Genomic DNA, 13692 nt, shown 5'->3' with positions numbered 1-13692 from the left:
TCTCTCTCTCAAAAGTAAAAAAAAAAAAAGAGCCATCCAAGTCCAATTCGTGTTGCCTATTTACTCCTCGGTGTGCTATCATCCACTGGAACTGGATGATGTTGATGTCCCACCAGGATCCACCTTTAAAGAAAACCTTCTCTCCCTGCCTCAGAAACCATTAGGCCCTAACTTAGAGGACTTAGAGGTGGGGTTCATAAATCACTTCCTACCCCCTGTTTAGAGTACCGATTAGCTTGATGTTGTGCAAGTATCCTGTAGACATCACAGCTGCTGTGATGTCATGAGTGTACCCTGTCATATACAGAAGACACTGTTCAGCTTCAATGCTTCCCAGACCTCTGGCTCTTAGAATCTTGTTCTTAGCCATTCTGACTAGGGTGAGATGAAATTTCCAGGTTTAGTTTTCAATTTTCTAACTGTCAAGGATGCCAATCGAATTTTGAAATATTTTCAAGTTGTCTTTCTTTTTTCTCTTAAGAACCCTCTGTTCAGATTCATAGCCCATTTTAAAACCTGATCTTTTTTTCTTGACCATTTTTGAATTGTTTATATATTTTGTATATTAGTGCCTTGTCAGATATAGATGTCAGGGATTTGTTCCCATCTTTCCTCTTTAGATTCTCGAGATAGTGTCCTTTGTTTTTATGAGGACCCACTTTCCAGTTCATAGCCATAACTCCTGGGCAGATAGCATTCAATTCTAATATTTATTTGGTATGGTTCTGCCTATGGTTTTTGTTGTTTTTGTTTTTTGTTTCTAGAGGTGTCAACATTTCAGGTTTCAAATTGACATCTTTGATCCATTTGAAGTTAATTTTTGTTAAGGGTGCTGGGTACAGATCTATTTTCACTCTTCTATGTGTAGGCACCCAGTTTTCCCAGCCTCATTTGTTGACAATACCACCTTTCTCCAGTTTATTTTAGTAGCCTGCCTATAATAGACTTTCCTGTACTGTCCTACTGTGTATACAGTGTTTATGTTTGTAGCCTGCCTATAGTAGACTTCCTACTTCTGCCTGCCCATGGAATGCCTTGGGCAAGATGTTTTCTTCCCTTTCCTCAACACGTTTTTTGGCATTTGTCAAATCTCAGATGGTTACAGTTATGTGTGCTCATGTTTGGATCTTCTGTTTTGCTATATTGATAAATACATGTGCTTCTGTGCCAGTTCTGTTTTATTATTACGTAGTTCTGTAGGTCTGGTAATCACTTCAGCATTGCTCATTTTGCTTTTTCCATCTGGGGTCTGTTGTAGTTCCATATGAATTTTAGAATGGTGTGAAGAATATTGTGGGAATTTTGATTGGGATTATATTGAATCTGTAAACTGTTTTGGGTACAGTGGTCATTTTGTAGCACTGATTCAGCAAATCCATGAGTATGGGTGTCTTTCCACACTCTAGTACCTTCTTCACTGTCTTTTTGTCAGAGTTTTAATGTTTTCATTGTAAAGATCTTTCACCTCCTAATTTAGATTTCTTCCTAAATAGTTTTTCTCCCTTTGAGGCTTTGTAAATGGGAATGTGTATTTTGGTAGTGTATATGAAAACTCTTGTATAGGAATGCTATTAGTTTTTGTAGTTAATTTTGTGTCTTGCCTCTTTGGTGAAATTATTGATCACTTACACATGTTTTCTGGTTGAGTCTTTGATATCTTTTGTGTATTACATCCTATTATTTCCAAATAGTGATAATTTGACTTCTTTACCTATTTGTATCTATCAATTTCCTTCTCTTGCCTTGTTGTTCCAGCTTATTGTGCCTTAGTGCTTCCAGTACTACATTGGAAACAACTGGTGATAGTGGGCAGCCCTGTCTTATTCCTGATTTTAACAGGATTGCTTGGAGTATCATTCCATTTACAGTAATGTTAGCTGCATGCTTGCCATTTATAGCCTTTATTATGTTGAGGTGTGTTCCCTCCAGCCCTGTTCTCTTTAGGACTTATAGTGAAGACATGTTGGTGGGGGGGTTTTTTTGGAAGACTTTTCAAGAATCTATTGAACTGATCATGTGATTATTTTCTTTAGGCATATATGTATGCGTGTGTGTGTGTGTGTGTGTGTGTGTGTGTGTGTGTGTGTGTGTATTGAATCACCCCAGAATTTTTGGGACAAAGCCAACTTGATCATTGTAGGTGATCTTTTGATATATGCCTGAGTTTGACTTACAAGTATTTTATTGAGGATTTTTTCAACTATTGATCGATGATATTGATCTGTAGGTTTTTTTTGTTTTGTTTTGTTTTGTTTTTGTTTTTTTAATCTTTGTTGTGTTTTTATCTGGTTTTGGTATTGGAGTAATACTGGCTTTGAGAAAGGAATTTGGGTTGTTCTTTCTGTTTCTCTTGAATAACTTAAAAGTATTTGGTTGTAGATCTTTGAAAGTCTGATAGAATTCTGTTGTGAATCCATCTGGCCCAGAACTTTTTTTTACCTGGAAGGCCTTTTTTAATTTTTCTTCCAATTGTAGGAGTCAGTTCTCTCCTTCCACTAAATTGATCCTGGTAAATGAACTCAAGTTGTCAGGCTTGGTGACAGACAAGTTTAATACCACCTGATATACCACTGAGCTATTTTACCAGACCACTTCTTAATACTTTGTAGATGAAAAAGTCAAAGCTCAAAACCAATTGGCTACCAGGCCCAAATCTTTCGGTGCTGTTGCCACACAGAAGCAGGCATTGTGCTGAATGTTGTGCCATGTTTGTCCCAGTAGGTCATGCTAGTGTTAGATATGAGTGATGTCATCATCTACTCAGCTCAGGGCATCTTTCATCTCAATTCTGAAGCTTTTGGTTTTGCTTGTTCTGTTTGGCTTTTGTAATTCTTCCTGTCAGATTCCTGGGCTTTCAGTATTATGTGTGTCATGAGAAGCTGTGACACACTTTTCTTTCTAAAATAGAAATCAGATGATCGGCAAAGTAAAGAAGAACATTTTTTCATGAGTTGCCCTCTGCCTAGGCTTTGGGCTCCTTTTGTCTGTTGATGTTTGTGGAGTGTTGTTGGCCTTCCTCAGCACGGAAAGGTGGCTTTCTTAGTGAAGTTGTTATGTATTTATCTGGTGCTTTGTTTTTGTTCCTGGAGATGTAGTAAAGAATGTCATAGTTACTTTTCAATTGCTGTGACCAAATATCATGACTATGCAACTTATAAAAGAAAGAATTTAATATGGGGCTGGTTCCACAATGTTAGAATCTATAACCATCATGATAATTAGTGTGGGAGCAGGCAGGCAGACAAGGCATTGGGGCAGTAGCTGAGAGCTTACATATTGATTCACAAGCATGAGGTGACACATCACCTTTTTCAATGTCACACCTCTCAGTCCTTCCCAAACAGTTCTTCTTTGTACCAGAATTCCAACATATGAGCCTATGTATTCCATTCTTAGTCAATCTAAAATATTCCACTTTTTCATTCCCATATTGCAATGAAAAATGTATTTATTCTAATTTTAAAAGTCCCCAGAATCTTTCACAGTCTCAACATGGTTTAAAAATACAGTCTTTTTTGAAACCCAAGGCAATATCTTAGTTGTAACCCCCTGAAAAAGCAAAAGCAAAAAGGAAACCTCATATCTTGGACAAACAGTGGTACAAAATATACACTATTATCCCAGTTGGGAGGAAAGGGGCATAGGAAGGAAGTACTGAACCAAAGCAAGACTAAAGTCCAGCAGGATAAACTCAGTCCAGGAGCTCCATGTCTGATGTCAAAGAGGTTAGATGGCTCCACCCTTTTTGCTTTGTTGACTGAAGCACACTTCTCTCTCTGGGCCTGCTTCTACTCCTTGTAAGCAGTTTTCTTTGGCAGACATCCTACTGCTCTGCTGCCTCCAACATCCTGGTATTTCTACTTCATTACAGGTTTGATTTTCACAGCTTTATGCAGTGGCCTCTCAGGGCCTCCATGCATACACCTGATTTCAACAGATCCACTTCATGACAGGAAGATTCTACAATCCCTTACACCTGACTGATATTGCCAGACTCAGCTGCCTACTTGGGATGGAGCCTACCTCCCTTGAATTACATTTGCATAAACTTTGCTTCATTGCATAAGCTTTCCTTTATTGTAGGAGTAGAAAATTCCTTGTGTATTTCCTTTTAACAAATTGGAAGATTTTCAGGGTGTGGCCTTGCCCTGAGGGCATCACACCCTTTATTCCATTTAGAATGAGGCCTTCCTTATCTTTTCCAGTATAAATCAAATATTTAATTGCTTGGCACGCTTTTTTTTTCTTAATTTGTACAGTTTTGTATTTCTTTTTTCCTATCTTGCCTGTTTTTCTGTTGTAGACCTACATAAGAATGATTACTAATAACTGTATTTCAGAGACAATATTTCTTGAAATCTCCTCTGCCAATGAAATTAGTTCAGAGGTTTTCAGTTTTGCCTCAGTCAAAAATTTCTAACCAGGCAGAAAGCAGCCATATTCTTTGCCAGAATACCATAAGAATGGTCTCTAGCCCAGCTACAACTATTGTTTCCTTCTGAAACCTCTTGAGCTGGATCTCCACAGTCCACATTGTTCTCAGAACCATTGTGTTCTAAGCTCCTACTAGGATGCCTGTTAAGCCCTGAGTACAGCATTCAACCACTTTCCTAACCCAGAGTCTCCCACATTTGTCTCCAAATCAGCATGATCAGGTCTGTACCCACCTCCTGGTACAAATTTCTGTCTAGTTACTTTCAGTTGTTGTCATAAAACCCAGTGACCAAGGCAACTCATAAAAGAAAGAGTTTAAGGTTCACAGTTCTAGAGGATTATTATCTATAATAGTCTGAGCAGTGAGGATGGCAGCAGTCAGGCAGATATGGTGCTAAGAACTTATATCTTAACCCACAAGTGTGAGGCAGAGAAAACTAACTAGGAATGGCCTGGGATTCTGAAGCCTCAAAGACTGCCCTCCAGTGACACACCTCCTCCAACAAAGCTGTACCCCTAGTCCTTCCCAAACAGTTCTACCAACTTTGAACCAAGCATTCAAATATATGAGCCTATGGGGTCCATTCTCATTCAGACCATCACAGGAGTATTGAAAGACATCCCTATTAAGACATAAAGATCCTCAGAGTTGAGGTTCTTTCTTTTGGATTCATATATCTGTTCCATTTTCTGTTAGTGAAATGTTGTCTACAATAAATTTCATGCTAGTTCTTATGCAGGATATGGCACATATTCTAAAAGGTAGGATGATTGATTGCTGGTGGCACAAGAAACTATAACATAGGGAGAACACACAGACATTTGAAAGTAACATAACTTGTTCCCATTTTGTATTTGCTTCCTGTATTACATTTCCAGTTTACCTGTCTGTGGCCTTTGCTTATTTATAAATGGATATCCTACCCAACTTTCAGGATGGCCATGTTTTTACGTAATATTTTATATGAAAATTATCTGAGTTATACACACACACATGTAATATCAGTGACTATTTCTCCCCATTTAATTTAGCTGGAATAAGAAGCATACATTGTTATGCATATGAGAATGACAGGTAAGCCACTGTGTGATATTAGTATAATGTGAGATGGTTAATAATCAAAAGGACAGATGATATGAGGAGAAACCTGAGCTCTGTTGCATTTTTTAGTATGCATATAAAGAGATGAAACTGCTTGGTGAAACATTGACAGTTTCTCAGCAAGTTATACAAGGAAGCTATGTGCAATGATGAATACCTGTTTTCTCAGATATTCAGGAGGCTGTGAGGTAGGGTCATTTCAGCCCAGAAAGTTTAAGACCTTGTCTCTTTAAAACAGATAGAAAAGTTATATATGGTGTGTTTTGTTGCCTAGGAATCCTATTCCTAGGCCTCTACCCAAGATATAAGGACATGTATGCAAATGTTTTTCAAGTTACCAGGGAAACTGAGGTTTCCTTTTTGGGTTCTTAGTCTTAATAAGAAAATAATTTAAAAATGGACTCCAAAGGAAGCTCCAGGGATAATTTTATTTGAATCTGAGAGCAAACTGCAGGGAAGGCAAGCTGCAAGCCTTGGTGGCTCCTTAGACTAGGTGGATGGAGCAGAGGGAGAGAGAAGGCTGTGACTTCTGCAGTGGAGGTCGGTGAACCATGGAGATTTGGAGAGTGAGTGAGTGGCCCAGGAAATGTCACAGAAAATATAGTCAGCCTTTGGCCAGTATCCAAAAAGAGCCAACAAGAAAGGAAAAGAAAAAGTTGCACTTTTTAAAGTTAGGATTCAGGAAAGTGGGGGGCTACATGGCAGAGGTTCCACAGTGTTCCACAGCTGGGGCAGGAAGGCTCTTCTGGGAAGGACAGGTGCATTCTCATGTGTGAGGGGAGCTGATCCTTTCCTGTCCTGAGCATGTCTGAAGGTGACTCCGAAGGCCAACTGAATACGGTCCTAGGTGTGTACATTCTTAGCAAGGTGATTTACAGGCCAAGTTGGACTGACCTTTCCCCCACTTTGAGATGGGGCCTCTCTACATATTCCTTCCTGTCCGGGAATTCACTATGTAGATCCTGAACTCACAGAGATCTGCCTGCCCCATGAGATTAAAGGCATGTGCCACCACTCTCATGCATGTGGCTGCATTGTATGTCTGCACCACATGTGAGAAGTGCCCAAGGAGACCAGAACTAGAGTTAGCATTTGTGAGCTACCATGTGGGTGCTGAGAACTGAATCCTCTCCTCTGAAAAAAGGAGCTGAGGCCCTTGACCACTGACCCATCTCTCTGGCTATTGGATTGACTCTCAGCTAGCAGTGAGTTTTGTTCTACAGCCAGGAGGAGAGGCTGCATTTAGATTCTATTCTTTTGACTTTGCCTAACTGAAAAGGCCACCTTTTTTCGTGATAATTTAAATCTCAAGGATTAGCAAATCTGCTGTTTACTTCTGTAGTGCTTCCAGAGACATGGCATTTAGGGACCAAGCTACTGTAACATTCTCCCTTCTGGAGAAGTAACCCTAAAACCCTTTATTAGGAATCAGAGCATGGAGGAGAGCCCCCAAGCACTTTTGGCATTTCTGGCCTCCAGCCAGTGTCAACCTAAAACACTTCCTGTTTCTGTCCAAGGACAAAAATCAATGTCCCACAACTGCCTGCCCCATTTCTATCACCTGTCATCAGTAGCAACAGCATACATATTAGCCTTAACATAGGGCAACACAAATGTCTAACAACTAGTGAATGGTGTTTCCACTCAGTGAGGCCCAAGCTCTAAAAACAGAGTGCAATAACACAGGCAGTATCCACACAGAGAGTGTAACTTTAAACAGTCTGGGGGCGGGGTGCTGGGCAGGCAGATGTCTGTGAGTTCGAGGCCAGCCTGGGGTACATAGTAAGTTCCAGGATAGGCGAGGCTATGAACAGAACAGGCAGGCCTGTGTAAAGAGTCTCTGCCTTTAAAAAAAAATTTTTTTTTAAGATTTTACTTTCTCAAATCTTGTAGAAAATGCAAGACTATAGAGTAGAAACCCAGAAAGTATCCCTTAGAAATGAGGTAAGAGATGGAACTGATGGTAGAGCTCTGACGACAGAAAGCTGTGAAACTTGAGTGCAGTGGGAAGAGTACTTTGGAAATGGATGGTATAGATGGTATATAAATTAAACCTCAGTCAAGAGAGCTGGAACTTGGTTCACTTAACCCTCTCCTGAGGAGTTCAGGAGTTCAGATTTCCTACTTTGCTTTATCTAACATTTCGACAAGCATTTTAAAAAGATGTCTTGATTTATGACTTTCTTTGTGTTTATGAAAACTTCATGAACAAACCTTTTACTACATTGAAACTCAGAATTTGTGATAATCTGAATCTGTGTTCCTAGATCACGGTTACTCATATTTGACTCCTGAATAAACTATTTCTTATCCCATTTGAGGTGGGTGTCAGGTTTTCTTCTTGACAGTTTCCATATTATTTTCTTTTTTAATGTCTAAGAAAAGTATGTAATTCTAGGCATACTATTTTGTTGGCTTTCTTAGCAGAATATTCCTGTGTTATTCTGTTTCTCCACAATATGAAGAAAGATAATGCCTATTACTGTTTCCTTTGAGTATATGATAATTTTGGTAGCTAAATTCATATTGAAAGTATAATATGAATTTTTGTGTTAAATTATAAATTTCTGAATTTTATTTTAGAAATTATGGTTGTTATTGGTTTTTTGAGACAGGGTTTCTCTGTATAGCCCTGGCTATCTTGGAACTCACTCTGTAGACCAGACTGGCCTTGAACTCAGAGTTCTGCCTGCTTCTGCTTCCCAAGTGCTGGGATTAAAGGCATGTGCCACCACTGCCTGACATGGTTGTTTGTTTTTTTCAAATTGTTAATAGTTCTTTAATGATTTTTATCCAAAGGGGGTTTAATCATATTTACACCTTCCTGAAATCCTCCTGATTCGTCCCATCCTTTCCTAAGTTTAATAATCCAGTTTTTAAGCCCATCAAATACTGTGTCGCCCATATACTATTGGATGTGTGGCCTTCCATTGGAGCAGGTCGACCTACCAGGGGGTAAACCTTTAAGATGAATAATTCTCCCTCTCTCAGAAGCTATTAGTTGCCAGTAGATCCTTAGCTACAGGTGATAATTTGTGCCTTCTCTATTGTGAGTTCATTTGTACGAGTTATATTCATTGCCTCTGGCTTTTTTTTTTTTTTTTTTTTTTTTTAGATGGTGTTTCTCTCTGTAGCCTTATCTGTCCTCAAAGTTGTTCTGTAGACCAGGCTACCCTTGAACTCAGAGATCCACCTGCTTCTATCTCTCTATCTATCTATCTACCTACCTACCTACCTACCATCTTGCCTCTGTCTCTTATAATCTTTCCACCTCCCCTTTCTGCAGTGATCTCTGACCTTAAGGAGGAGGGACTGAATAAAGATGTCTCATTTAGCACTGAGCACTCTTCAGTTTCTTACTATTTGCACATTGGCCACTTGTGGGTCTCTATGTTAATCACCAAAATGAAACTTCGCAGATGAGGGTTGAGAGAGACACTGTCGCTTAACAGTAAATCATTAGGAGTCATTTACTACTATGCCTATTTAGCAGAGTAATGATAATAGATTCTTCCTTACCACCATGACCAGTCTAGCCACAGGTTCTCTGACTTGATAATGGTGCCAGATCAAGATTTTAACATTTGGAATGGGCTTTAAATCCAATCACAAAGCAGCCAGTTATTCCCATGACATACCACTGTTGTACCAGTGGGCATGTCTTCCCATCCTGATTATTATTGGGCCTTTATTGATGGTATCATAGATAGCACCTTCCAGTACTGTGAATGCTAGCCAGTAGAAATGAAGCTTCCAGGCCTATACCTTGATTTCTCCATCTTCTATGACTCAAGTATATGGTGTTTTCAACAATCAGGTCCTACATCACATTCTGGAGGATAACTAAGAGTAGTGGCAGTAGCTTGTAATGTTTAGGAGAATATGGGACCTCAATGGCCAACAAATCCAACAATGGTAACCCATTCCTGTCAGTGGGCTTTATACTTGAGGACATCATTGCCCCATTATAGGGTAACTCCATTTAAACTCATTTTTTATATGTGTTAGGCTTTTAATCCCAAATACTTGAGAGAATGAAGCAGGAGGATAGGAATTTCAATACCTGACTGGGGCACAAAGTGTGTTCAGGGCCTGTGTGGGCAACTTAAGATCTCCTGTCCTAGAATGAGAACAAAATAAAACATGGGGGGGGGCAGGCTGGGGTGGAGGTGTGCAACTGGAGCACATGCCTAGCACAGGTTCAATCCTACTACAAAACATATAAAGACATATACTTTAGAAAATGTGTGGAAAATAAAAATGATGTGTGGAAAACGTGCATTCCTCAGACACATTATTCTCCCAGCAGAATTGTGCATTTTGTCTTTTTCTTTATATTCTTATCATCAGGGGATATCAGGACTTCCTTTTCTGTCTTTTTAATTAAAAGGCTTATATTTTCTTAAGGAATTATATAAGCTCGTTATTATTGTTAATTATGCCAAGTCGTTTTGAACATTTCCTATATGTTGATACTTTCCCCAAACCATAGTAATCAGCATTGTTTTCCTGGATTTCTTCAGTCCCTCTGCAGACCCCTGATAATGACTGGCTGTAAGGGACATGTGGGGGTTACTTCTCATCTTTATTCCTGGCAGTGGCCATTTTGGGCCCCGGAAAGGAAACCTTTTGGTTTGTAACCCTTTTCCCTTCTTCCAACAACTATTTGTAGTCTTCAAGAGGATGGTGTTTGCTCTCTTTTCCAGATCTGGAACCCTTCCTTCCCTAGCTTTTATATGAACCTGCCATTGTAGAAGTTGCTCGTTTCCTTGTATTTTTTCTTCTGTCAACCTTTCAACTGTTCAATGATATTTAATTTCTGCATTGTATAGATGTGCTTACTGTTGTTTGACTTATAATTTTGGTTTTGGAATAATTTTATCTGCAGGAGATAAGGATGTTTATGTAATTGAGTTCAGGTCCTTTACAACATCTGTTGTTATGCATCCCTTTAGTTCAAACCAGGCAGAGAAACTATATTCATAACATTATGGTGCTCACAGACTTTCCCCCCAGAGGGATATGTAGTTAGGAGTAACTTGTCTTACGGTCTGCATCTTCGCAAAGTCTTTAAGAGAGTGGCTGACTTCAGGAACATTGCTTGTTAGAAGTCATCAGGGTCTCTGCAGTACAATTAGGGATGGGAAGTAGCTTTCATCAAGTCCCTAAGTGACTGTTACTACGAAGTCCTGGTTTTAAGGGCACTCTCTTTTTCAGTAGCACTTCTTCAGGATTTTTAATAGAGAATAAAGCTTCTTACAATCAGTATTTTTTTACTTATTTTTATTTTTTATTAATTATTTTATTGCTTTATATTACAAATGATATTCTCCTTCCCAGTTTCACCCCCACAAACACCCATCCCATCCTCCCCCCCCTTTGCCTGTATGAGGGTACTCCTCCACCCACTCACCCACTCCCACCTCACCCCTCTAGCATCCCCCTACGCTGGGGCATCAAGCCACAGAACCAAGGGCCTCCCCTCCCATTGATGCCAGATAAGGCTATCCTCTGCTACATATGTATCCCTCCATGGATTTCCTCCATGTATACTCTTTGGTTAGTGGTTTAGTCCCTAGAACTCTGGATGACCCGGTTAGTTGATATTGTTCTTCCTATGGACTTGCAATCCCCTTCATCTCCTTCAGTCCTTTCCCTAGCTCTTCCATTGGGGCCCCCGGCTCAATCCAGTGGTTGGCTGTGAGTATCAAGCAGTATCTTTTAATATAAAGCAAAAGAGCATGATACGTAGAATCCTTCACAGTCTTCTAGAAAAAAAAATGCAATCAGCAAGTCATACAATACTGGCAAATAATGATTTAGCACTCTCTTAAAGACAGGAGAAAGGGTGCTATCTATGAAGATTTCTTGAGTAGGATGCAGGGTCTTGCTCTGTGGAGGGCATCAGAGGGAGAACTAAAGGTGCCCTGGGTCTGGCCACAGATGGTTGTGAGTCTCAAAGAAATGGAGATAGGCTGGGGGGTGCACTGAAGATTGCAGAAGTGATCAGGTTAGATGTACCCCTAATGGAGGTGGGGAGGTGGAAGAAGGCGTGGGCAGCCTACCTGACAGGGGGGAATGTGCTGAGAGGTGCAAGAGTGATCAGATTAGGTGCACCCTGGAAAGGCTAAAATGGAGAGGGAGGAAGGCAGCCTACCTGTGATCCAGCCAAATGCGGTATCCCTGTAAGGTTGCTGGGGAGTCACAAAGGGATCCAGATAACCTGAGAGAAATGGCTGAGGACAGCAACAGGGAAGAACTCAGGGAACCCTGTGTCAGTGCCACTTGGTGGCCTAGCCCCAAGGGAATAGAGTTGGGTAAGAAGAGGAACTGAAGCAGACAGTGATGGCAGTCTTCTCCTTTCTTGCGTCTAAGAGAACACTTGATCTGGAGCTCTTATGTGCTGCTGAGCAAACCTCGCTTGCACTGTCCAACAGACAGGGTCCACTGCTGTGGAGTGAATAGTTTGAGTGTGACTTCCATGATACTGCAAAACATAAAGATCTAGAAATAGTGACAGTATGTGGGAGATGCCTGTCAAAAAGAAAATTATTGAGGAAATAGAGTTCCCAGTGCTTTGGATTATTCATTATTTACTATTTTGAAGTATCATACGATTTTTAATGGGGGCTGAGTGTAGCTGAGTGGTTAGACCACTTGCCTAGTATACACAGGGCCCTATATTTGATTCTTAGCAACTCCCCCCACTCATGCCCAAGGATTGTCTTTCATTTACCTTTTTAAGGAAATATTTGTGCATAATAATTAGAGTCATAGGAAAATAGCTGCTTCTGTTTCCCTCCCTTTAAAAAGGTTTTGAAGAAATAAAGCATCTATGAGAAAGGGAGGAGATGGGAATTCCCGTTACTCACTTACTTCCTGCTTCTCTGCTAGGCTTTTGTGATTTCCTCCATTGCCACTCTTTCTTTGTTAACTTCCTGAGACCTTTTTAGTAGTGTACAAACCACTGACAAAGTTTTTTTTGTTTTGTTTTTGCTTTTATTTCTAGTGCACAGAGGCCAAAAAACATTGCTGGTATTTTGAAGGACTCTATCCCACATACTATATGTAAGTATAGTGCCTTCCTGCTGATTTGACTATGGTCAGTTTTTTTTTCTCCAGGAGTGGTTTCTTTTATAGGATTGGATTATTGGATAGAAAGTGCAGTAGAGTGGAGGTTTTGGCAGTTAAGTTTGTGAAGCCCAGAGGCAGTTTTCAGGGATACTTTACAGTGACAGGTTGCAGAGAGAACAGCCTAGACACAGATGAAGACAGAATGAACCAGAGAATGAGAAGGAGCCAGATTAGAATAGATTGCCAGAGTTAGTCTGAGACCAAGCAGAGCAGCTCAGTGAGAAGCTGAGAGAAGCCAGATTGAATCAGTCAGCTTGGAGAGGAGTTTGTGCCAGAACAACTGAGCTGAACAAGTCAGCCAGAGTTCAGAAAGAGCTAGATAGGGCAAACTTATTCAGCATTAAGCCTCTGAGATAACAATTACATAAGACAAAGAAGTTACTTTTATAGAAATAGTGATAGAGTTCCAACTTCAAGAAAAAAAAGCCCAAGCCTAAACAAATTCATAGCAGAATTCTATCAGACTTTCCTAAATCTCCAGCCAATACTTCATAAATCATTCAAACAAATAGAAGTAAAAGGGATACCTCATACTCCTTTTACAAATCCAATATTACTCTAATATTACAACCAAGTAAAACACAGCAAATATTTCACAGAGACAGACAAATCATCCTTAAATGCACATGAAAGTACAAAAGTCCTTGGACAGCCAAAGCAAACCTGAACAAACAAAATAAAACAACAGCAGCAACAACAAAACACAAAGAAATAGAAAAATAAAAAGTGCTAAAAAGATTATTACTTGTGACCCAGCTATGCCACTGCTTAGCATATTCCCAAAGGACTTAACATTGTATTCCAGAGATGTTCACTCAGCCATGTTCATGCTGCTCTAGCCACAATAGCTAGGAAATGGAAACAACCTAAATGTCCTTCAGTGATGAATGGCTAACGAAAATATGGCACATACACACAGTGGAATATTATTCTGTTTCAGAGAAATATGAAATCATGAAATTGATAGACCAGTATACCAAGTGTAATAACTCAGCCCCAGAAAGACAAATGTTCTCTATTAT

The 13692-nt window shown here is 39.9% G+C and overlaps 1 protein-coding gene across 2 annotated transcripts in view; it reads left to right on the top strand.

The window, feature by feature from the left end:
- The window catches only part of Vopp1 (VOPP1 WW domain binding protein), a 96107-nt gene that overhangs the window by 17552 nt on the left and 64863 nt on the right, over positions 1-13692 (top strand). For both annotated transcript variants that reach the window (XM_021189965.1, XM_021189964.1), the window contains exon 2: positions 12546-12604. In XM_021189965.1, coding sequence (XP_021045624.1) covers positions 12546-12604 — 59 coding nt within the window. The remainder of the gene's footprint in view (positions 1-12545; positions 12605-13692) is intronic.

This window comes from Mus pahari, chromosome 2 (genome assembly GCF_900095145.1).
Source record: "Mus pahari chromosome 2, PAHARI_EIJ_v1.1, whole genome shotgun sequence".
Classification (NCBI taxonomy): Eukaryota; Metazoa; Chordata; class Mammalia; order Rodentia; family Muridae; genus Mus; species Mus pahari.
Note: the sequence above shows the minus strand (reverse complement) of the source record. Positions and strands in the feature narration are given on the sequence as shown.